The following is a 16,308-nucleotide window of genomic DNA, read 5'->3' on the forward strand; positions in this document are numbered from 1 at the left end:
CAAAACATATAGTTTAAGTACTAAAGTATAATTTACCCAAAAATTTAAAACTAAAATAACTTAACTTATAAAAGTGCTCGGGCCAAAACATCATTCTGCCTAATGGTAAACCTAAAAGGCAAAGCCATTGCAGTTACTTATGTTGCTTTGTAGCTAAGCTAATGTGCACAAAGATCACTATTTTAGCACTTAGCTCTATGTCATAATTTTCATTTCTCAGTGATATGGAAACAACAAAAACCCAAGATTCCACCATCTCATGTTTAGGGAAAAAAAAAACAAAAACAAAACATAGGATGTTTAAGGTTGTGTCTTGTTGCAGGACTTCTGCCTTGGAAAATGAGAATCTCAGGGTTTCTACTTGGTTCTTACACTCAACTCAATGCTACCATAAAAAAGCATATCCTTGGCATTGCTTTTGTTGATTAACATTGAACCATTCTACATGTCCTACCAGTGGATGTGGATCTGTATTAAAAACATCCTACATCCTCTGCAGATCAAAATGTTCACTGCTCAATGTCGATGCTACAACCGACACTTCTAACCGCCCTGTCCACTCCTCACCGGGTTTCAATGTCACCGGCTTCTCAATTGCTGCTCCGTTCACGCATAGCATCTGTTTGTATTCGCTGTCTCTGAGATCTACCATCGATTTTGATTTCTTCTCCCAGGGATTCCATACCGCTGTTAGCAACAGAATCACAATCTTTGTTTAGAAACAGACCAAGCTGCGCTCCTTTAATGAAATCTTCATAGTTTTCCTGTCCTAAAAACATCCTTAAAAGTACTTGCTTACCGACATCGGGCAGTCCCTCCTTCCTGACAACATACGTTCTTTTCCTTTCGTGATCAAGTACCGCAACTACGTTTGGAGCACTGAGATAAACTCGATCCACCTGTCACAACATTTGAAGAACATTTAATTTGTCATTGTTTAAAACTCATCGTGCGGCATTCTCGCAAGACAAATGGCTTCGAGCATAATAGCTTGTATTCCGAGGGAAACAAGAACAAAGTCCTAAGGCCAGAATTGTTATACCATGTTTGAAATGTTTCAATTTTCCCTAACCCAACGAACAGTCTTAGTAGCTCTTAATACCACAAAGCCATACATATTTGGACACTTCAAAGGAATGGTAAAACTCGTGTACCTCGGACTCAAATGTTATAGCATCGCCTTGCTCGGTAAAACGTTCTTTCTGGCAAAGGTTGTCTAGGTAGTCAAGTGTCTCCAGCCCTTCAATCCTCACTTCACTGTGGACACGGTTATGTTCATGTCAAATCCAGAAAGAACTTCTAACTTCTACGCGATAAAAACAGAAATTGTTTGTCAAATATACCTGATGTCGGAAACTGACAAATATGTATGATACGCAAAAGAGAAACTAAATGGCTTCCCGTTGACATTCCTAATTCGTGATATTAATGTCAGATTTCCATCTGCTGCAAGCGATACTCTCAGGCGAAACTCAAAGCTGAAACAGGAAAAGAAAACTACATCAGAAACATATACGCACCTCCTATAGATTTTTCAATTAAATCAACAAAGGAACTAAATATCCAAGTTCTTACCTATGGGGCCAGCATTTGAGATCTTCGGACGGTTTAAGCAACAGGTCAACGAAGGATTTGCCTTGGGAATCATTTGGACTCAGAGGTGGTGGATTTCCATCAATCGTCCAAATCTTATTCCTTGCAAATCCATGTTGCTCAAGCGACCCGCAATTACGGAACTTAGCAAGCATCCAGATGAAGAACTCCAATAAGCAACAATGAATAAAAAACCATAAAAATACATTTACTAAATGACAGAAAAAAAGACTACCTGTGGGAAACAAATAGGGATTCCTCCTCGCACAGCTTTCGGTGGCTTAGAACTCACCTAAGATTCATTATACAAAACATGAATCAGTTTCCGGTTTCGTTTCACCACGACAGAACAGTTTAACTCATGAACTCTATAGCCGTAAGTCGAGCCGCTTCTCAGACAACTTCTATAGAAATTAAACATCCTTTTAACCCTTCCCCTACCTTATTACTGGTAAACAGAAGCTCTTCCCCTTGTTCATTTCTCCATGAAGTTACCTGTCCTCCAGATAAGCTAACCTATAACATTAAAACACAAAATTAACACGAAAATCAATCTGAAATCAACACAAAAAAGGGAAAGAACAAATGAGAAATCATACCCTTGCCGAAGCTCCTCGAGGGTTACGAAGAACAATCTTATCAATCCCGTTCCAATCCTTTGTAATCTCAGTTGCAGCTCTATAATCCCATACTGCTGCAGAATGCCCCATTTTCGAAATTAAAACCCCAAAATTTCTCACAAAGGTTCCGCTTTTTTTTTTTTACTCAAGAATTCTACAATTTAACCCCAAAAATTTATTCTCTAGAATTCATATAAACACGCCGAAATGCCGACAACAATGAATTTTGCCTGCCGAGAAGCTCATTAACAACACTTATCTTGTGACAAACCTCTGATCTCGTGAACTTTAAGCAAAAAACTCAACTACGAAACCTCAAGCATTCCCGGTTTGTTGACAATTACGGTTCAGATCTAAAGATCCTTAATTCTATTTACCCAAAACCAAATTATTGCTGCTAAAATGACTGACACTGAAACCCTAAGGACTCAAAGATATAAACAGGGCCCATATTCATAAACAAATCATGATCAAAATTTGTCATTTACACATCACAACAAGACAATATGAGTGAGTTCCAATAAACGGTGAAAAAACATGTTTAGACACTCAAACTCACAGTACTAGAAATACTTTTTTTCCAGACACAAAAATAGAAGGAATAAAACCCAATTCCCTATTCAAAGAATTAAGTAGAAAGAATCTAAATTTCAGAACTTTTCTTCTTTGAAACTGCAAAACTGAATGCAATGGGACTTGAGCAATGTTTTTGCATGGATGGGGGACGTTTAAATAAAGCCATTTGCCAGAAGAAGCAACCCCATTTCCAGGTTGATTTAAAACTAAAAAAATTAAGGAAACAAAAAGCAAAAACAGAGACATTAATTAAGATTTAAGAAGGTAATTAAAAATAATTAACTGAACAGGAGACAACCTAGGCTGGTGTTGCCTGTTGCAATGATCTAGGACATGGAGATACGACGAGTACATGTCCTTTGTACAGACAGAATGTGCGATACCCGAGATTTGAAAATGATAAAATTTAATATTATGACAATTTGTCTCTCTTTTAATATTTATTTTAAAAGAAATAAGTATGAAATGATCAATTTATTAAATATATATATGTGGGTAAACTATATTTTAGATCATTTCATTATATATTTGATAATAAACAAATTATTTTATAAAAAAATTATAAACAAGTAATTTAATTAAATATTTTTATAAATAAGCCATTGATCATTAAATATTAGACGAAAATGCCATTAAAAAAATATTAGACTAGAATAGTAGTATGCTATTATATAACCAAAGTTATCAAAGGTTCAAGGGGCAAAGTGTCCTGGAGTCTGGAGGCGCGAGGCGCATGAAAGACGCGAGATTCACGAAGGTAAGGTGTATGATATCCAAAAAAAATATAATTTTAGTTTTTTAATTAATTTTTGTTTATTCATATAAAATAAATTGAAAATAAATGATGGTGTGACCCATTTTAATTGATTTTAGCGGTGTTAATAATCTATGACAAACAAAATAATGATTTTATAGTTCGAAAAATATTTTAGAAACAACACGGTATAAATTGTATAATTCAGGAGGTAATGCTACATTTAACCCTATAAACAATGATTAGTTAATTAATTAATTAATATGGTAAGAACAGAATAGTTGCAGCTTCTCGAGTCTTCCACATACCTGATTATAAGTCATCTCCTTTCTTCCTCGAGTCCATGCCCTTCAATTTCTCACCATCGCTATCATCTTCATCTCGTTTATTCTTATAATTCATTTTCTGAGAATCAGCAATGTCTCATATCCTTATTCAGTAGGATTCATGTAAAATATAGGAGGAAATTTTGTATTTATGTGTTTTTAATTTTGTGTTTATGTTTTGCCTTTTCTTCCTTAACACAAGCTAACGGGGCAACCAGAGTGATCGAGATCGAGAAAGGGCTCAAGCCAGAGCTGCACACAAAGGCAAGAACTCCAGAGACGATGGGTTAACTCCTAAACAACACCGTGAAAGGTTTCCTCTTTGTTTTCTACTTTCAATTTTCTTTATTTTGTTATAAATTTTGCCTCTTCTTTCTTTACTTCTGGTCTTTTGGGAATTGTGTCCGATGGGAAGAGATGCAAAGGCCTTGCAAGAGAAGGCAGCAAGGAAGGCGGCGGCCGGAGGGAACAATCAGGGCGGGAGTAAAAACAAGAAATAACAGTGGCCCCGTTCAGAGCCTCGCGCACCGAAAAACCCCAATAACCACATTCGATTAGCCCCAGTTCGACACTTCCGGTTGCTCCATACTACCAAAAGGGATTGGACATTTTCAGGGATCACAAGATGAACTTGCCATTGTTTACACTACCTTTTCCATACACTCCATACGATCTTGCAGTGGCAAAATAGATGGTTTATAGACTCTGGTGCTTCGTTGCAGAACATGCAAAGAGTGGAATCGATTCCAACTACACCTCTCTTGGATAGTTTGGTAAGGGACGGGATTCTCTGTTGCACCACCCTCCACACAAAAAATTCAACTTTTGGAGGGGCAAGATTCGCCCAAACCAGATTCCAGAATCGGTCTTCCACTTCACCTTCACAAGCTACATTGATACAATAAATCTTCGGGGAGTAAACACCATCCGTAGAGCTAATCCATCTGAGACAATCTGCTTTTGAAAAAATTGGTTTCACGCTGGAAATCTTTAACATGAAATCGTCCCACACTATTTTTTCCCACTCGAATAAGGACCTTCTAAGATCCACATTCCAAACCCATGCATCATTGATCCAGTTCCCGAAATCTTTAACTTTCCCATGTTTTATCACTGCGAGATTATAGATACGAGAGAGTGCATGTTTGAGGGAACGGACATCAGTCCAGAAGTCCTCCCAAAAATTGATTTTTGATCCATCTCCCAAAGCACATTTCATATTTGATAAGAATGGGTATTCATCCGAATCCACTGAAGAGGAAATATTCCTCCAAATCCATGATGCCTTACGTCTGGTAGTGGATTTAGGCAGTAGAGCACTCTGATCCAAATCGTATTTTGATGCTATCACTTTTTTTCACAAGCAGTCTTCTGAGTTTCCAAACCTCCAAGACCATTTGTTGAGCAACGCTCGATTTTTCAGTCGCGCATCCTTAAATCTGAGGCCTCCAAATAACCTTGGTTTGCACATATTTTCAAATTTCACCCTATGAATCGACCTACCGGAATTAGAACCCCAAATAAAGTTCGCTATACTTCTTGAAGACATTAGTTTTTTTTACATTTGGTTTTTATTATTATATTTATTATTATTATTATTATTATTATTATTATTAAAATATTATTATTTTATTACAGATACAAATCCCAGTGACCCAACTTGAACTAGCCCAATAGAGCCCAAATGTGTAACCCTAGATTTAGTTAGGGTTTACATATCATCATCCAACCGCCTCAACTTGCTGCCGTTGGATCTAGTTTTGATCCAACGGCCCAGATGGTCCCAACAAGGAAACCCTAGGGTATCATAACCCTAGGGACACGTCCCAGCCGCCGCTGCCTCCAGTGCCACGCCACCTCGCCGTTGAAGCCTCCAGAAGCTCTGTTGCCACGATTACAGCCACACACGTCGCCTCTACGGTGAGTCACCAGCATAGCTTTGGTGACTCACCAAGGCTTTCATCCTCTGGACTGGTCCGACGAGAGCCTCACCGAGGCAATAAAGCCTCGTTTCCCCTGCAAACAAGAGGAAGAGGAGAAAAAAATAGAAAAGACAAAAAGAGAGGAGACCAACAGCCACGGAGCAACCAAACAGAGAGCAGAATACGAGAACAAATCAACACTCAATAACCAGAAAGAAGAGGAAAAAAAGCATCTTACCATCGTAGAAGCCTCCAAACCGTCTGGAACCACCGAAATCATTGTAAAACCGAAGGTAAAACCTTCGATTTATTTTAGATCTAGAACGATCTAAAGCATTTTAGGACAAGCGAAGGCCATATTCGGCCTTAGGAGGTCGAGATCTACACTCTAGGGTAATTTGGGAATTCCAGCCACCGTTGGTGGTGGTCGGCAGTGGTGATTGGCGTCGTTGATGGTGGTCGGTCGGTGACTTTTAGAGAGAAACGAGAGAAATGATATCTCTCTTCTCTAGAGAGAGGAGAGAAATGAGAGAGTTGGCCCGAAGGGCCAGCCGTTTGGGGTATTTATACCCTTTCCCAAATAACGCCGTTTTGGGAGGGGTATATCTGTAATTTCGTGCATGGCCAAACCCTTTCCGCAGCCATCCTAGTTTGTAATCCTTACATTTTAGTCACTAAAGCAAATTTTAGATCCTTTTAATTCGGTATTCGAATTTTATATATATTCATTTTAGTCCTTTACATAAAATAATATATTTTAGGTAAATAACATATTTAGTCCTTTAATTTTAATAATTAATATTTTAAACCCTGAACAACATATTTCAATTTATTTTAATTTGATATATGAATTTTATATAATTTTAGTTTAGTCACTAAATTAATAAATAAGGAGAATAAACATGTTTAGTCACTCAAATTTTAAATAATTAATTATGAATTAGGTATTTAATTCTATTAGGTTATAATTTAGTCACTAATTTCAATTTTTATTTATTTACAAGTTTTATTTATTTTAAATATATAGTTTTAATTTTATTCATTGTTTAGTTATATGTTAATTTTATATGTTTACTTTTAATTATTATTACTATTATTATTTAGCCATAAATATATATATTTATATAATAAATAATATTTATTTTATTTATTAAAATCTTATTTAATTACTTTTAACTTATTTTAATCATGTTTTAATATTTATTTATTTTTCAATATTAAGAAAGTGCAGTCTTAAAACAACTGGATGTTCATTTTCTGATATTTTTAAATAAATAAATATCATATTTTATAAATTATATATTAATTGTTTTAATTAATTAATTATTTTTTAATATCAAAGAAAATAGCTGTCTTAAGGCACCTAGAAGTCATTTTCTGATATTTTTAAATAAATAAATATTTTATTTATAACTATATATAAATTAATATATTTTTTTCATAATTATAATTTTGAAATAATAGGATTATAAATTAAATATATTTTGAATTTTTAAATTTCTAATAATAGAGACAATTTATAATTAAAAAGTACCAATTTTGGGCGTTGTAGGGGTGCTAATCCTTCCCTAAACGTATCCGACCACGAATCCCTTTTTATTATTAAAAAGAACGAATTTTTGGTTAAAAACGCAGATCAGTTTATCTTTTAATCGATGTTTTCTTAAAAACTCTTTTAAATGATGATTTTTAGGTATTCGACCTACCTGATCCAAAAGGCCGATGGCGACTCCCAAATTATTTTAAAAACCATTTATTCAAATCACTTTTCCCGCCAAGTAAAAAATTCGTGCCCGGACGAAAACCGGTTACGACAGCTTGGCGACTCAGCTGAGGACTCTGGTCAAGCTTTTAAAATCAATTATAAATTGTCTCTATTAATTAGAAATTAAAAATTCATACATTTAATTTATAATTCTTTCTTTTCAAAATGTTTATATATACTTATTATTTTCATAATATTTATATGTATATTATTTTTTAATATTTTTATTTTATTTTCAAGTATTAAATTTCATTATTTATTTGTTTGTCAGAGGTTTGAACATTTCTCCTCACACACAACACTTGCATTGCATAACATAAGCTTTTTAATCAAGCTTGTCCCTTTTAAGTGGGAGTGAAAGCGACGTCTTCGTGAGAATTTATTCTCCGTGTCAGACCTAGCAAGTAGCTTTCAGGGTTCATATGCTCTATGTCTTCGTGGGAATTTATTCTCCGTGTCAGGCATAGAGAAGTGTATCCTCTCAAATTGAACTCGATCCGCTTTAGTCTGTGATAGACTAGGATTAAGGGTTAGCAGCCCAAGGGGGCACTAACAAGGATAATTCGGGTACCTTTATTCTTAGATCTGAAACCATGCATATAATAAACCTTAGAACTTCTCCTGATCTATGACAATACTAAACCTCTGTCCGTAGGTGTACACAAAGGAGAAATAAGTTTTAGCTTTTAATTTTTTTATTTATTATTTTTCTCTCTGAATAAATGCATGCGAACTAGAAATCATGCAGTTAGGTTAATTTTTCCAAACAAAGCATGGAACTAGAAAGCATGAGGTTAGGATTTATACCTTGATAAATAGAATTTTTCTTTCCATTAATTGGTACTAATTATTCTATTTTTGTTTTCTTATTTTTCCATGCATGTTACATTGCTCTAATTTGTTTATATTCTTTTGTATGCATTACATAATCATTGCATAACCAAAAGGTGTTTACTTGAAAGACTGTTCATCAAATTGGAAAGAAATCGTAAATGGACAAAAAGTTTTATGATCAAACAAAATATGATGTGGCCAATGAAAGACATCCTGAAGAAACTCCGAGGATCGAGGGAAGTTCTGTACATAGAGAACCAGTTATATTAATACCAAAAGTATTACACAAAGATCCTACCATATTGATACCAAAAACAGTCTATGGTAAGAGCATCAGTCAGGGCATTCAGATTAGTGGAGGTTTTTATGAAGCTCAAGCATGTTATTTGAAGGACTTGAACGACCAAAATAAGAAATTGAGCACAGAAATGAAAACCATGCATGAAGATTTTCAGAAGATCAGTCAAGCCTTTCAAAATGCTGGCCTAGGAAACACCCCAGAAGAGTGGATCACAGGGGTCACCAAGCTGAAAAAGAACTGCAACATATATGAAGATCTTGTTCAAGAACTTCTTGGACAGAAAGGTTCTCTTACAAGGGAAAATGAGCAACTCCGAGAAGTGACACAGAAGATGAAAGAGAATGTCATGGAAGAAGTTGTAGTCTAGACAAATAATATGGTTCTTAAGTGATAGATTTAGCTGATTTTACAAGGATATGAAGCAGACTGAAGACTCAACTTTTTGAGCATGAATGGAAACTAACTGGGCTTTGGAGAAGTTAAGAGTAAAAGATATCCTTATATGTAAAGTTTTGTTTGATGTACCAAAACTTTTGTGTTCAATGAAATCTGTTCTAAGATGATCACTCTTGAGTAAACACCTTTTCATACATGCATTTGCATTTTGCATCTTTGCATTTTTCATTGTGCATTTATACTTTTATATTTGCTTTTGTATTATACAATTTGCATTTTTATTGTTACATTCACATATTTATATTTGCATTTATATTTTCATTTTTTATGTTTGTACTTACATTTTCATTTTTACATAATTACATTTGGTTTTAAACTATTTTACATACATTTAAACATGAAAACATGAGAGTAATTCGTGGAGGATTCCATGACAGAATTTCTGAAATCAAAGTGGAGCTAACTTGGTCTTCCTAAACAAGGATAAGAACTATGAATGAGATTTTAGCAAGGGTTGGTAGAATTGAGAAACTACAAGAGCAACTTATCAAGACTCAACAAGAGATGATTGATCTAGTAAAAAATCCCATAATGATTCAAAAGAGCAAATGACAAAACTGATGGACCTGATAAATGTTGTACTCCATGGAGAGAAACACTTAAAGGATCTCGCTGTGAAGGCTGTGAATAAGGTTCTGAATGATAATGATGAGTTCGATGTGATAGTGTATGATGATCAAGAACCTATTAGAGAGCATGGTAATTCAAGACAGATTCAAGATTTGGTCCCAAGGGGCAATCTAAGGAGTCTGGTGAACACTACCCCAATTATAGCTAAAATGAGCACCCAGAACCCCCTCGATAACATGAGAGCATTCAGTTGTTCAGAACGATCAAAGAAAGTGATAGCCTCGCGAGCGAGAAAAACTCTGAAGGTGTTTCAAGAATCTATCTTAGACCTGTACCCTCATTTGGTTAAAGGTCAATGTATTATACCAAGATTGGTGAAGGTGTCACCAAAGCCTTATGCACATTGCTATGATCAAAATAGCTTATGTAATTTTCACTTGGGGATATCTGGACATTCAACAGGGAATTGTTGGTCACTGTTAAAGAAAATAGAGACGCTCGTTGAAAAGGGAGTCTTGACACAAAAAATGATCAAGAAATGGGGGGCAAATAAGGATAAAAATCCTGGGCCAAGTACACACCCAACATTAGAGGAGTAATGATGCATAGACAAGTGGAAGTGTTATCTACCACTGTAGTACTTTCTATTTTCAGCATCTTGTTTGAACTTGTTTTTTGTTTCTTTTCTCCGCTTTTGTGCAATAAATAAATATGTGTTGCTTTTATGGTTATGAGCAAGGAATCAATTTTTAATCTTGAGATTATTGAGTATCAAGTAGATTAAATATTCTTTTAATTTTTCAAGAATTATATATCTTTGGCAAGTGATAAAATTATACCTTCCATCCAATGCCAATTACTTGATCCTTACTAAAACCAAATCCTGACACTACAATTATCTGAGATTCTGAAGAAATATCTCTACCTGTTTTTGAGACACCAACTCTAGATGTTTACCTTCTCGGGTAGAGTTGATTGATGATATTACCTTCTACCATATACATGACTTCCAAAGTCACACATTTGTCCTTCCAAATACAAAATCATCATAAACCAAATGATCTCCAAAGAACCAAACTTTCAATTATCCGTGAATCTTCCTGCAAGAAGAGATGAGATGAGGCATCATGGATCAACTTATCGAATATAATTTCGAGTGATTGGGGTATACTCAAAGAAAAGAAAAAGATGGATTAATTCGAATAAATATGTCATGCATTAATTATATTTTCATGTAAATAAAGATTAATCTTGAATATTCATCCCTCTGGGGATAATTCTTTTTACAAAGGCTTCTGTGTATGAGATGATGAACGACATTGTTTTATTTATCCTTTGAAATATATGTATATATATATCCCTTGTTGTCCCCTTTTGAGCCTATAATATTTTTTCTGATTCAACCTTAACCAAGGATCACTCTCCACATTGGGGGGCAAGAAGAAGGATATCTGCTCATAGGAATAAAGATTGTCAATTACAAAGGCAAATCTTCATGAAATGAAAAGAGTTTTGAACTACAAGGTAGGTCGAATACAAAGTGCTTGAAGATCAATCCAGTCAAGAATAACGAAAGACTTTTTGAAATGCAAGAGGAAAAGGAGGTGCTCAAAGCAATTGAAGTTCTATACTCATAAAAAAAAGGAAAAAAGAAAAAAGAAAAAAAAAATTGAATCAGGATGGGTTACTCATTGAGCCTCAAGCTACAAGGTTGATCAAGTGCAATAAGTTCAAAATTTTATATTCAATAAGAAGCATAAGAAATACTGGAGATGAAGGAATCTTATGGAAAAATCCCCAACAAAGCAGATCCAAGTCAAGCAAGGCAAGATTGAAGGCATCAGAATGAATTGATCCTTGGTTCAATTACCCTTAAAACACTTGTTTGAGCCTTTTTATCTCTTTCTTTTATAACCATGAACCCTGACCTATTTTACGTACCTGAAAAGTCCATTCTAATCATACATGGATTTATATGTGAAAGGGACTATCTTCAGATTTCATTCCGCCCCTCAGGATTGATTTTTATTTACAAAATTGTTTTTTTTAATCTTTAATGCATGATATGAAAAATGATAAAAGGGGGGTTCAAGATGTAAATTTTTAAATAACATCTTAGAACCAAAGGAGGATTCGAGTTGAAAACCTAAAAAGTCGGCTCGAATATTGAATGGTGCAACAATGACATAAGAGACGATCTTAAGCTCTTGATAAAGCACTGCACATCCCAAAGACGTTCCTGAGATTCGGGAACCACGAAATATCTCCATCAGATGAGATAACAACCGTTCCTTCAAGATAATAGAAGCTCAAAGAAGACATATATGCTTGACCAACCTGAGAGACCTTACTTTATCAGAATCAACCAACACATCAAATCAGTAAATAAATTTTGACACTTGCCATATGACTATGATTTTTGAATGATTTGAAAGAGTAGTTGATTTATTTAATATTCTTTAAATTCATGCTTATGATTTGATTTTATTGTGAACCTGTGATAGGCAATATTCTACAAAATTCTTTTATTCTTCAATAAAAAAATGAGAAAAAAAAAACATTTTCAAACAAGACAGTCTCAAATGAGGAAGGTCCTTAAAGCAAGTTGTTTATTCTACCTCTATTGTAGAAAAAAAAAACAATGCCAAAATGATGAAGCATTTCACTTTCTTGAAAGCAAGTGGTCCAAGAAACCAGAAAGTCTGGAGAATTGAACTTGTGACACTCTCCTATGACATTATTAGCAGCTCATCAAGAAAGATTATCGTTTATCTCATGCTGAAGTCGATAAGCATCACCAGACAAATTATTTTCCCCAGCCATCAATCCACGTCTCTATCATATTCTCCAATCACAGAGTCATAAGTCCCATTAAGGTGTACTATGGGAATGAACAAGTCACTACTTGCACTTTGGTTATACTATGATGCTGGCTCAAGTCTTGATACATCATTGTTGCCTCTTCCATGCCGATCATTTTCATAGTTAGATTATATCCATTATGTCCTTCAGAAGATTGCTGAATTTGAATTTGAGGACTTATGGCACATAATAAGACATTGGAACAGAATCTACCCTTATAGGCCTTTTATATAGGGTAACATTGGTTACAGGATTCCAAAAGTTGAAGATAATCAGTTTTACCTTCAATTAAACTTTTCCATGGTTCAGTAAGAGTATGATATATCTTGGAGTAGCAAAAGAGACAGTCGTTGTAGCAGTCATTGCAAGTATATGTACCAACAAAAATCTTCTAGTTCATCCTGATGATGTTTATTTCTTCCAGTAAGGTTGTTACGCTGGATGCCACTGACAACAAGGTCGAATTCGACAAATCTACTCATCAATTTCTTCAACCGATCATCATTCAGTTCTTGCACATCTGTTTTCAAAGGTATGCCAAGACATTAGAAGGCAACCTCTGCATCACTGATCCAAAAAAAAAAATAAGACATTGATATCACTGGGGAACTTGTCTCTAGCAGCTCTTCATGTATAGTTTTTAGGGAAACCTAGAAGCATTTCCACCTCATCATATTCAAGTGGAGTAACTTTATTCCTTCCAACCCATATCAGATTCCATTTTCAGCACTCATCAAGAACATACTTCTGGACACTCGAAGGTGGCTCATCGTCATAAGCTTCAAGAGCCTTATAGATCCTTTCTGTCAATTTGGCACTTCCTGTACATGTTTGTAAACATTTCAACTTTGTTCTTGGATCCCAGGAAGGCCATCATTTCTTTGTCAATGGAAAAATATTATGTATAGTGCGTGGAGAAAACAAGATAAGAGGAAATCTGTTCTCAATTGTCAGATTATGAATATAGCCCCTTTTCAGTGTAGCAGCATGAAAATGCTTCGAATCTACAAATTCTGGCTCTACATCGAATAAGTACTGTGACAGTCCAAACATTAATTGGAGTAAGTGCCACGTTCTCATAGTAGAAATAAGGAGACCCAATAACATCTACTGGAAGTGTTCTTTGAGTTATCTGATCTGGTTCAGTAAAAACCCCAAAACCAATCATTGGGTGTGAAAGATGAACTGCATAATCGTCTTCATTAAGAAGCTTTTTTTCAAGCTTCCTCTGCTTCTTCCTTTTCCAAATATCATAGCCCAAGTTTCTCCTTTGCTTGTAATTGGGATCATTGCATAATGGCTTCCTATCTTCTACCATAAGAAGTGCGTCAGTAGCCTTAGCCATTTGATCAGCACAAATAAAATCTATCAATTCTGCAATTGATGAATCTGGATCACATCTCTCCATGGTTATTGAAGTCTCAGCCTCTGAGAATCCCATTTTTGTCAAGTATAACAGTTTATTCTCCTCATCAGAATCAGAATTCAGGATTTCCTCGATATCAGAAGAACTATCAATATCTGTGAAATCATCTTGAAAGATCACTTCATAATCAGATGAGTTTGTTATCAGAATCAACATGTTGCATGGGTGTGGATTTTTCAAGAGCATGTACCATTGTATATGTAGTCTTGCTATTGCATCAGATTACTATTCACATAAATTGGTTTTTCTCCCACAGAAAAGTATATTTCAGAGATGGCCTTCACTGAAAGATGATAAGCCACTGTGTCAGCCTGAAACGGATTACCAAGCAATTTATACTACTCTGTCTGACTAGATCCCTCCAGATACAGAAAATGGTCACCTCATTCAGAAGACACATATCTCAGACGTTTCTGTCAGAATGATTGAGTACTTCCTAATTTTGTGACAACATGAAGAGAATTTCTCCAGTTACTTGACGATACTACTATTTAGTGACACCAGAATGAGAGTATTCAAGATAAACAGATTTGGGGTATAAATAAAGCCACAAGTACCCATAACAGTGCATTGTCAAAATTGAACCTCGTAGGGATCATGAGATTCAAGTCAAACAGATATTGAAAGTAAACCAGAATTACAATGTTAGGGCATTTTGAAGGTTACTTCAGACAGATCCATATGGGGCATGCTGAAAGCCCCTTTCAATCAGAATCAGGAATATTGATATATTTTGAACGTTTGTATTAGCAAATGTTGGGGCATATCGAAAGCCCATTTCAGACAGAAATGATTCATGTGGGGCATTCTGAGGGCCCACGTCAATATGAATATTTGGGTATTTTGAAAGCTCACATCAACAAGAAGCAAATGTTAAGGCATGCTGAAAACCCATTTCAATCATAATCAGGAATATTGTCACGTTTTGAATATTCATGTCAACAAATGCTGGTGCATACTGAAAGCCCATTTCAATTAGAATCAAGAATGTTGGCACATTTTGAACGTTTGTATTAGCCAATGTCGGGGCATGCTGAAGCCCATATCAGAAAGATCATTGCTTTGAGCAAAAAATTTCCAATGAGATAGAAAGATATGGAGAATGAAAATGGTGAAACAATGACAGTCGAGCTGACTATACAAAATTGCTTTGTTCATCAAGCAGTTACATTATGATCATGTTGTTGAACAAATATCTACTCAGCAAGTATGGTTTCAAGTACCCAATCTTCTTAACCATGTATCACATGACATCGTGTTCTTTGTTAAGCTACATCATGGTTGCATGAATAAAGATGGTCCCCTTGTAGACCATTCGATCCAAGGATCAGTTCCTCGAGATCTCGAATTCTGAATTTGGCTTTTTGTGTGTCGGTGATAATTGAAAATATTTCTTTGAAATTCTTGTCAGTTAGTTTTCAACCATACTATTGAGGTTACGAAGATGTTTTTCACATCAGTTTTGTTTAACTTGATGACATTGAAGAGAGAAGCTCATGTATATTGCTCTTTCCCGATGTTACTGGGGTTATCATTGCCAGCTAGACTGAACTGAGTTTTCATCTATTTGGTTTATCATGTGTGTTTCATCCCCAGCGTCAAGAATTCTATGGATATCTTTCCATGCATGGCTCTTATAGTGGGCGTGTTTCTACTTCTTACAACGCTCATTACAGAAGAAAGCGTGATCAATATCACTTTTGTCTTTGCCCGAGATGATATCAAGATCAATTAGTGTCTCTTATTCAGTTCGACACTAGCATATTTTGTGAATTTGATCAAGTTTTGGTCATGAAACACACCAACATATCACTTGTATCCCCACTGAGTTTTGTTCTCAAGTGGTCTTGTAACGTCATACAAATTTTTTTTTGAACACTATGCAAAGAGCTTCATTGACCAGAAATTCAGGCAGAAGCCACATGAAAGGATGAATGTGTTATCAAATGTTTTATGAACCAGCGATTATGGTGCTGAACCAATGTTGTGATCATACGGTTTCCATTTATTGATCCAAGATGAAGTCTGTCTTCTTCAACCCCAAGATTAGAAGTGAGATATGATGGAGATTTCTTTCACAGAAGGAGAGCTGAAATTTTAACAACAAGAAACTATTGGAGCCAACTAAGATCAAACAATAGATTGTTGTTAAACATCTCTACATGATATGGTTTGAGTTGCTTTGTTCGAGATCCAATTAGATGTGGAGACATGAAAGGAATTAGGATAAATCTTCCTTATGATCTATTTCAAGAGTCAAATCAGAACAAACTCTACTCTCCTAATTAATCTCTGCTGAGTCA

At 35.2% G+C, this 16,308-nt stretch overlaps 1 protein-coding gene across 1 annotated transcript; it reads right to left on the minus strand.

Moving 5' to 3' along the window:
• Positions 1 to 469: 469 nt before the first annotated feature.
• LOC120158503 (putative glucose-6-phosphate 1-epimerase) lies at positions 470 to 2,746 on the minus strand. Its single transcript, XM_039169323.1, has 8 exons — positions 2,193 to 2,746; positions 2,035 to 2,109; positions 1,829 to 1,885; positions 1,576 to 1,736; positions 1,344 to 1,478; positions 1,155 to 1,257; positions 800 to 899; positions 470 to 687 (listed from the first exon to the last, which is right to left on the minus strand). Exons 1-8 carry the CDS (start codon positions 2,301 to 2,303, stop codon positions 485 to 487), a joined length of 945 nt encoding a protein of 314 aa, XP_039025254.1. The 5' UTR covers positions 2,304 to 2,746; the 3' UTR covers positions 470 to 484.
• Between the last annotated feature and the right edge of the window lie 13,562 nt (positions 2,747 to 16,308).

The sequence above is a fragment of the Hibiscus syriacus genome, unplaced genomic scaffold, assembly GCF_006381635.1.
Source record: "Hibiscus syriacus cultivar Baekdansim isolate YM2019G1 unplaced genomic scaffold, ASM638163v2 tig00111318_pilon, whole genome shotgun sequence".
NCBI classification, from domain to species: Eukaryota; Viridiplantae; Streptophyta; class Magnoliopsida; order Malvales; family Malvaceae; genus Hibiscus; species Hibiscus syriacus.

Coding starts and splice junctions, on each gene's coding strand:
- LOC120158503 (XM_039169323.1), bottom strand. CDS start 2,303: ATGGGGCATTCTGCAGCAGTATGGGATTATAGAGCTGCAACTGAGATT. Junction 2,110..2,192: donor CTCGAGGAGCTTCGGCAAGG/GTATGATTTCTC, acceptor TTAATGTTATAG/GTTAGCTTATCTGGAGGACA. Junction 1,258..1,343: donor TTGTCAGTTTCCGACATCAG/GTATATTTGACA, acceptor CCGTGTCCACAG/TGAAGTGAGGATTGAAGGGC.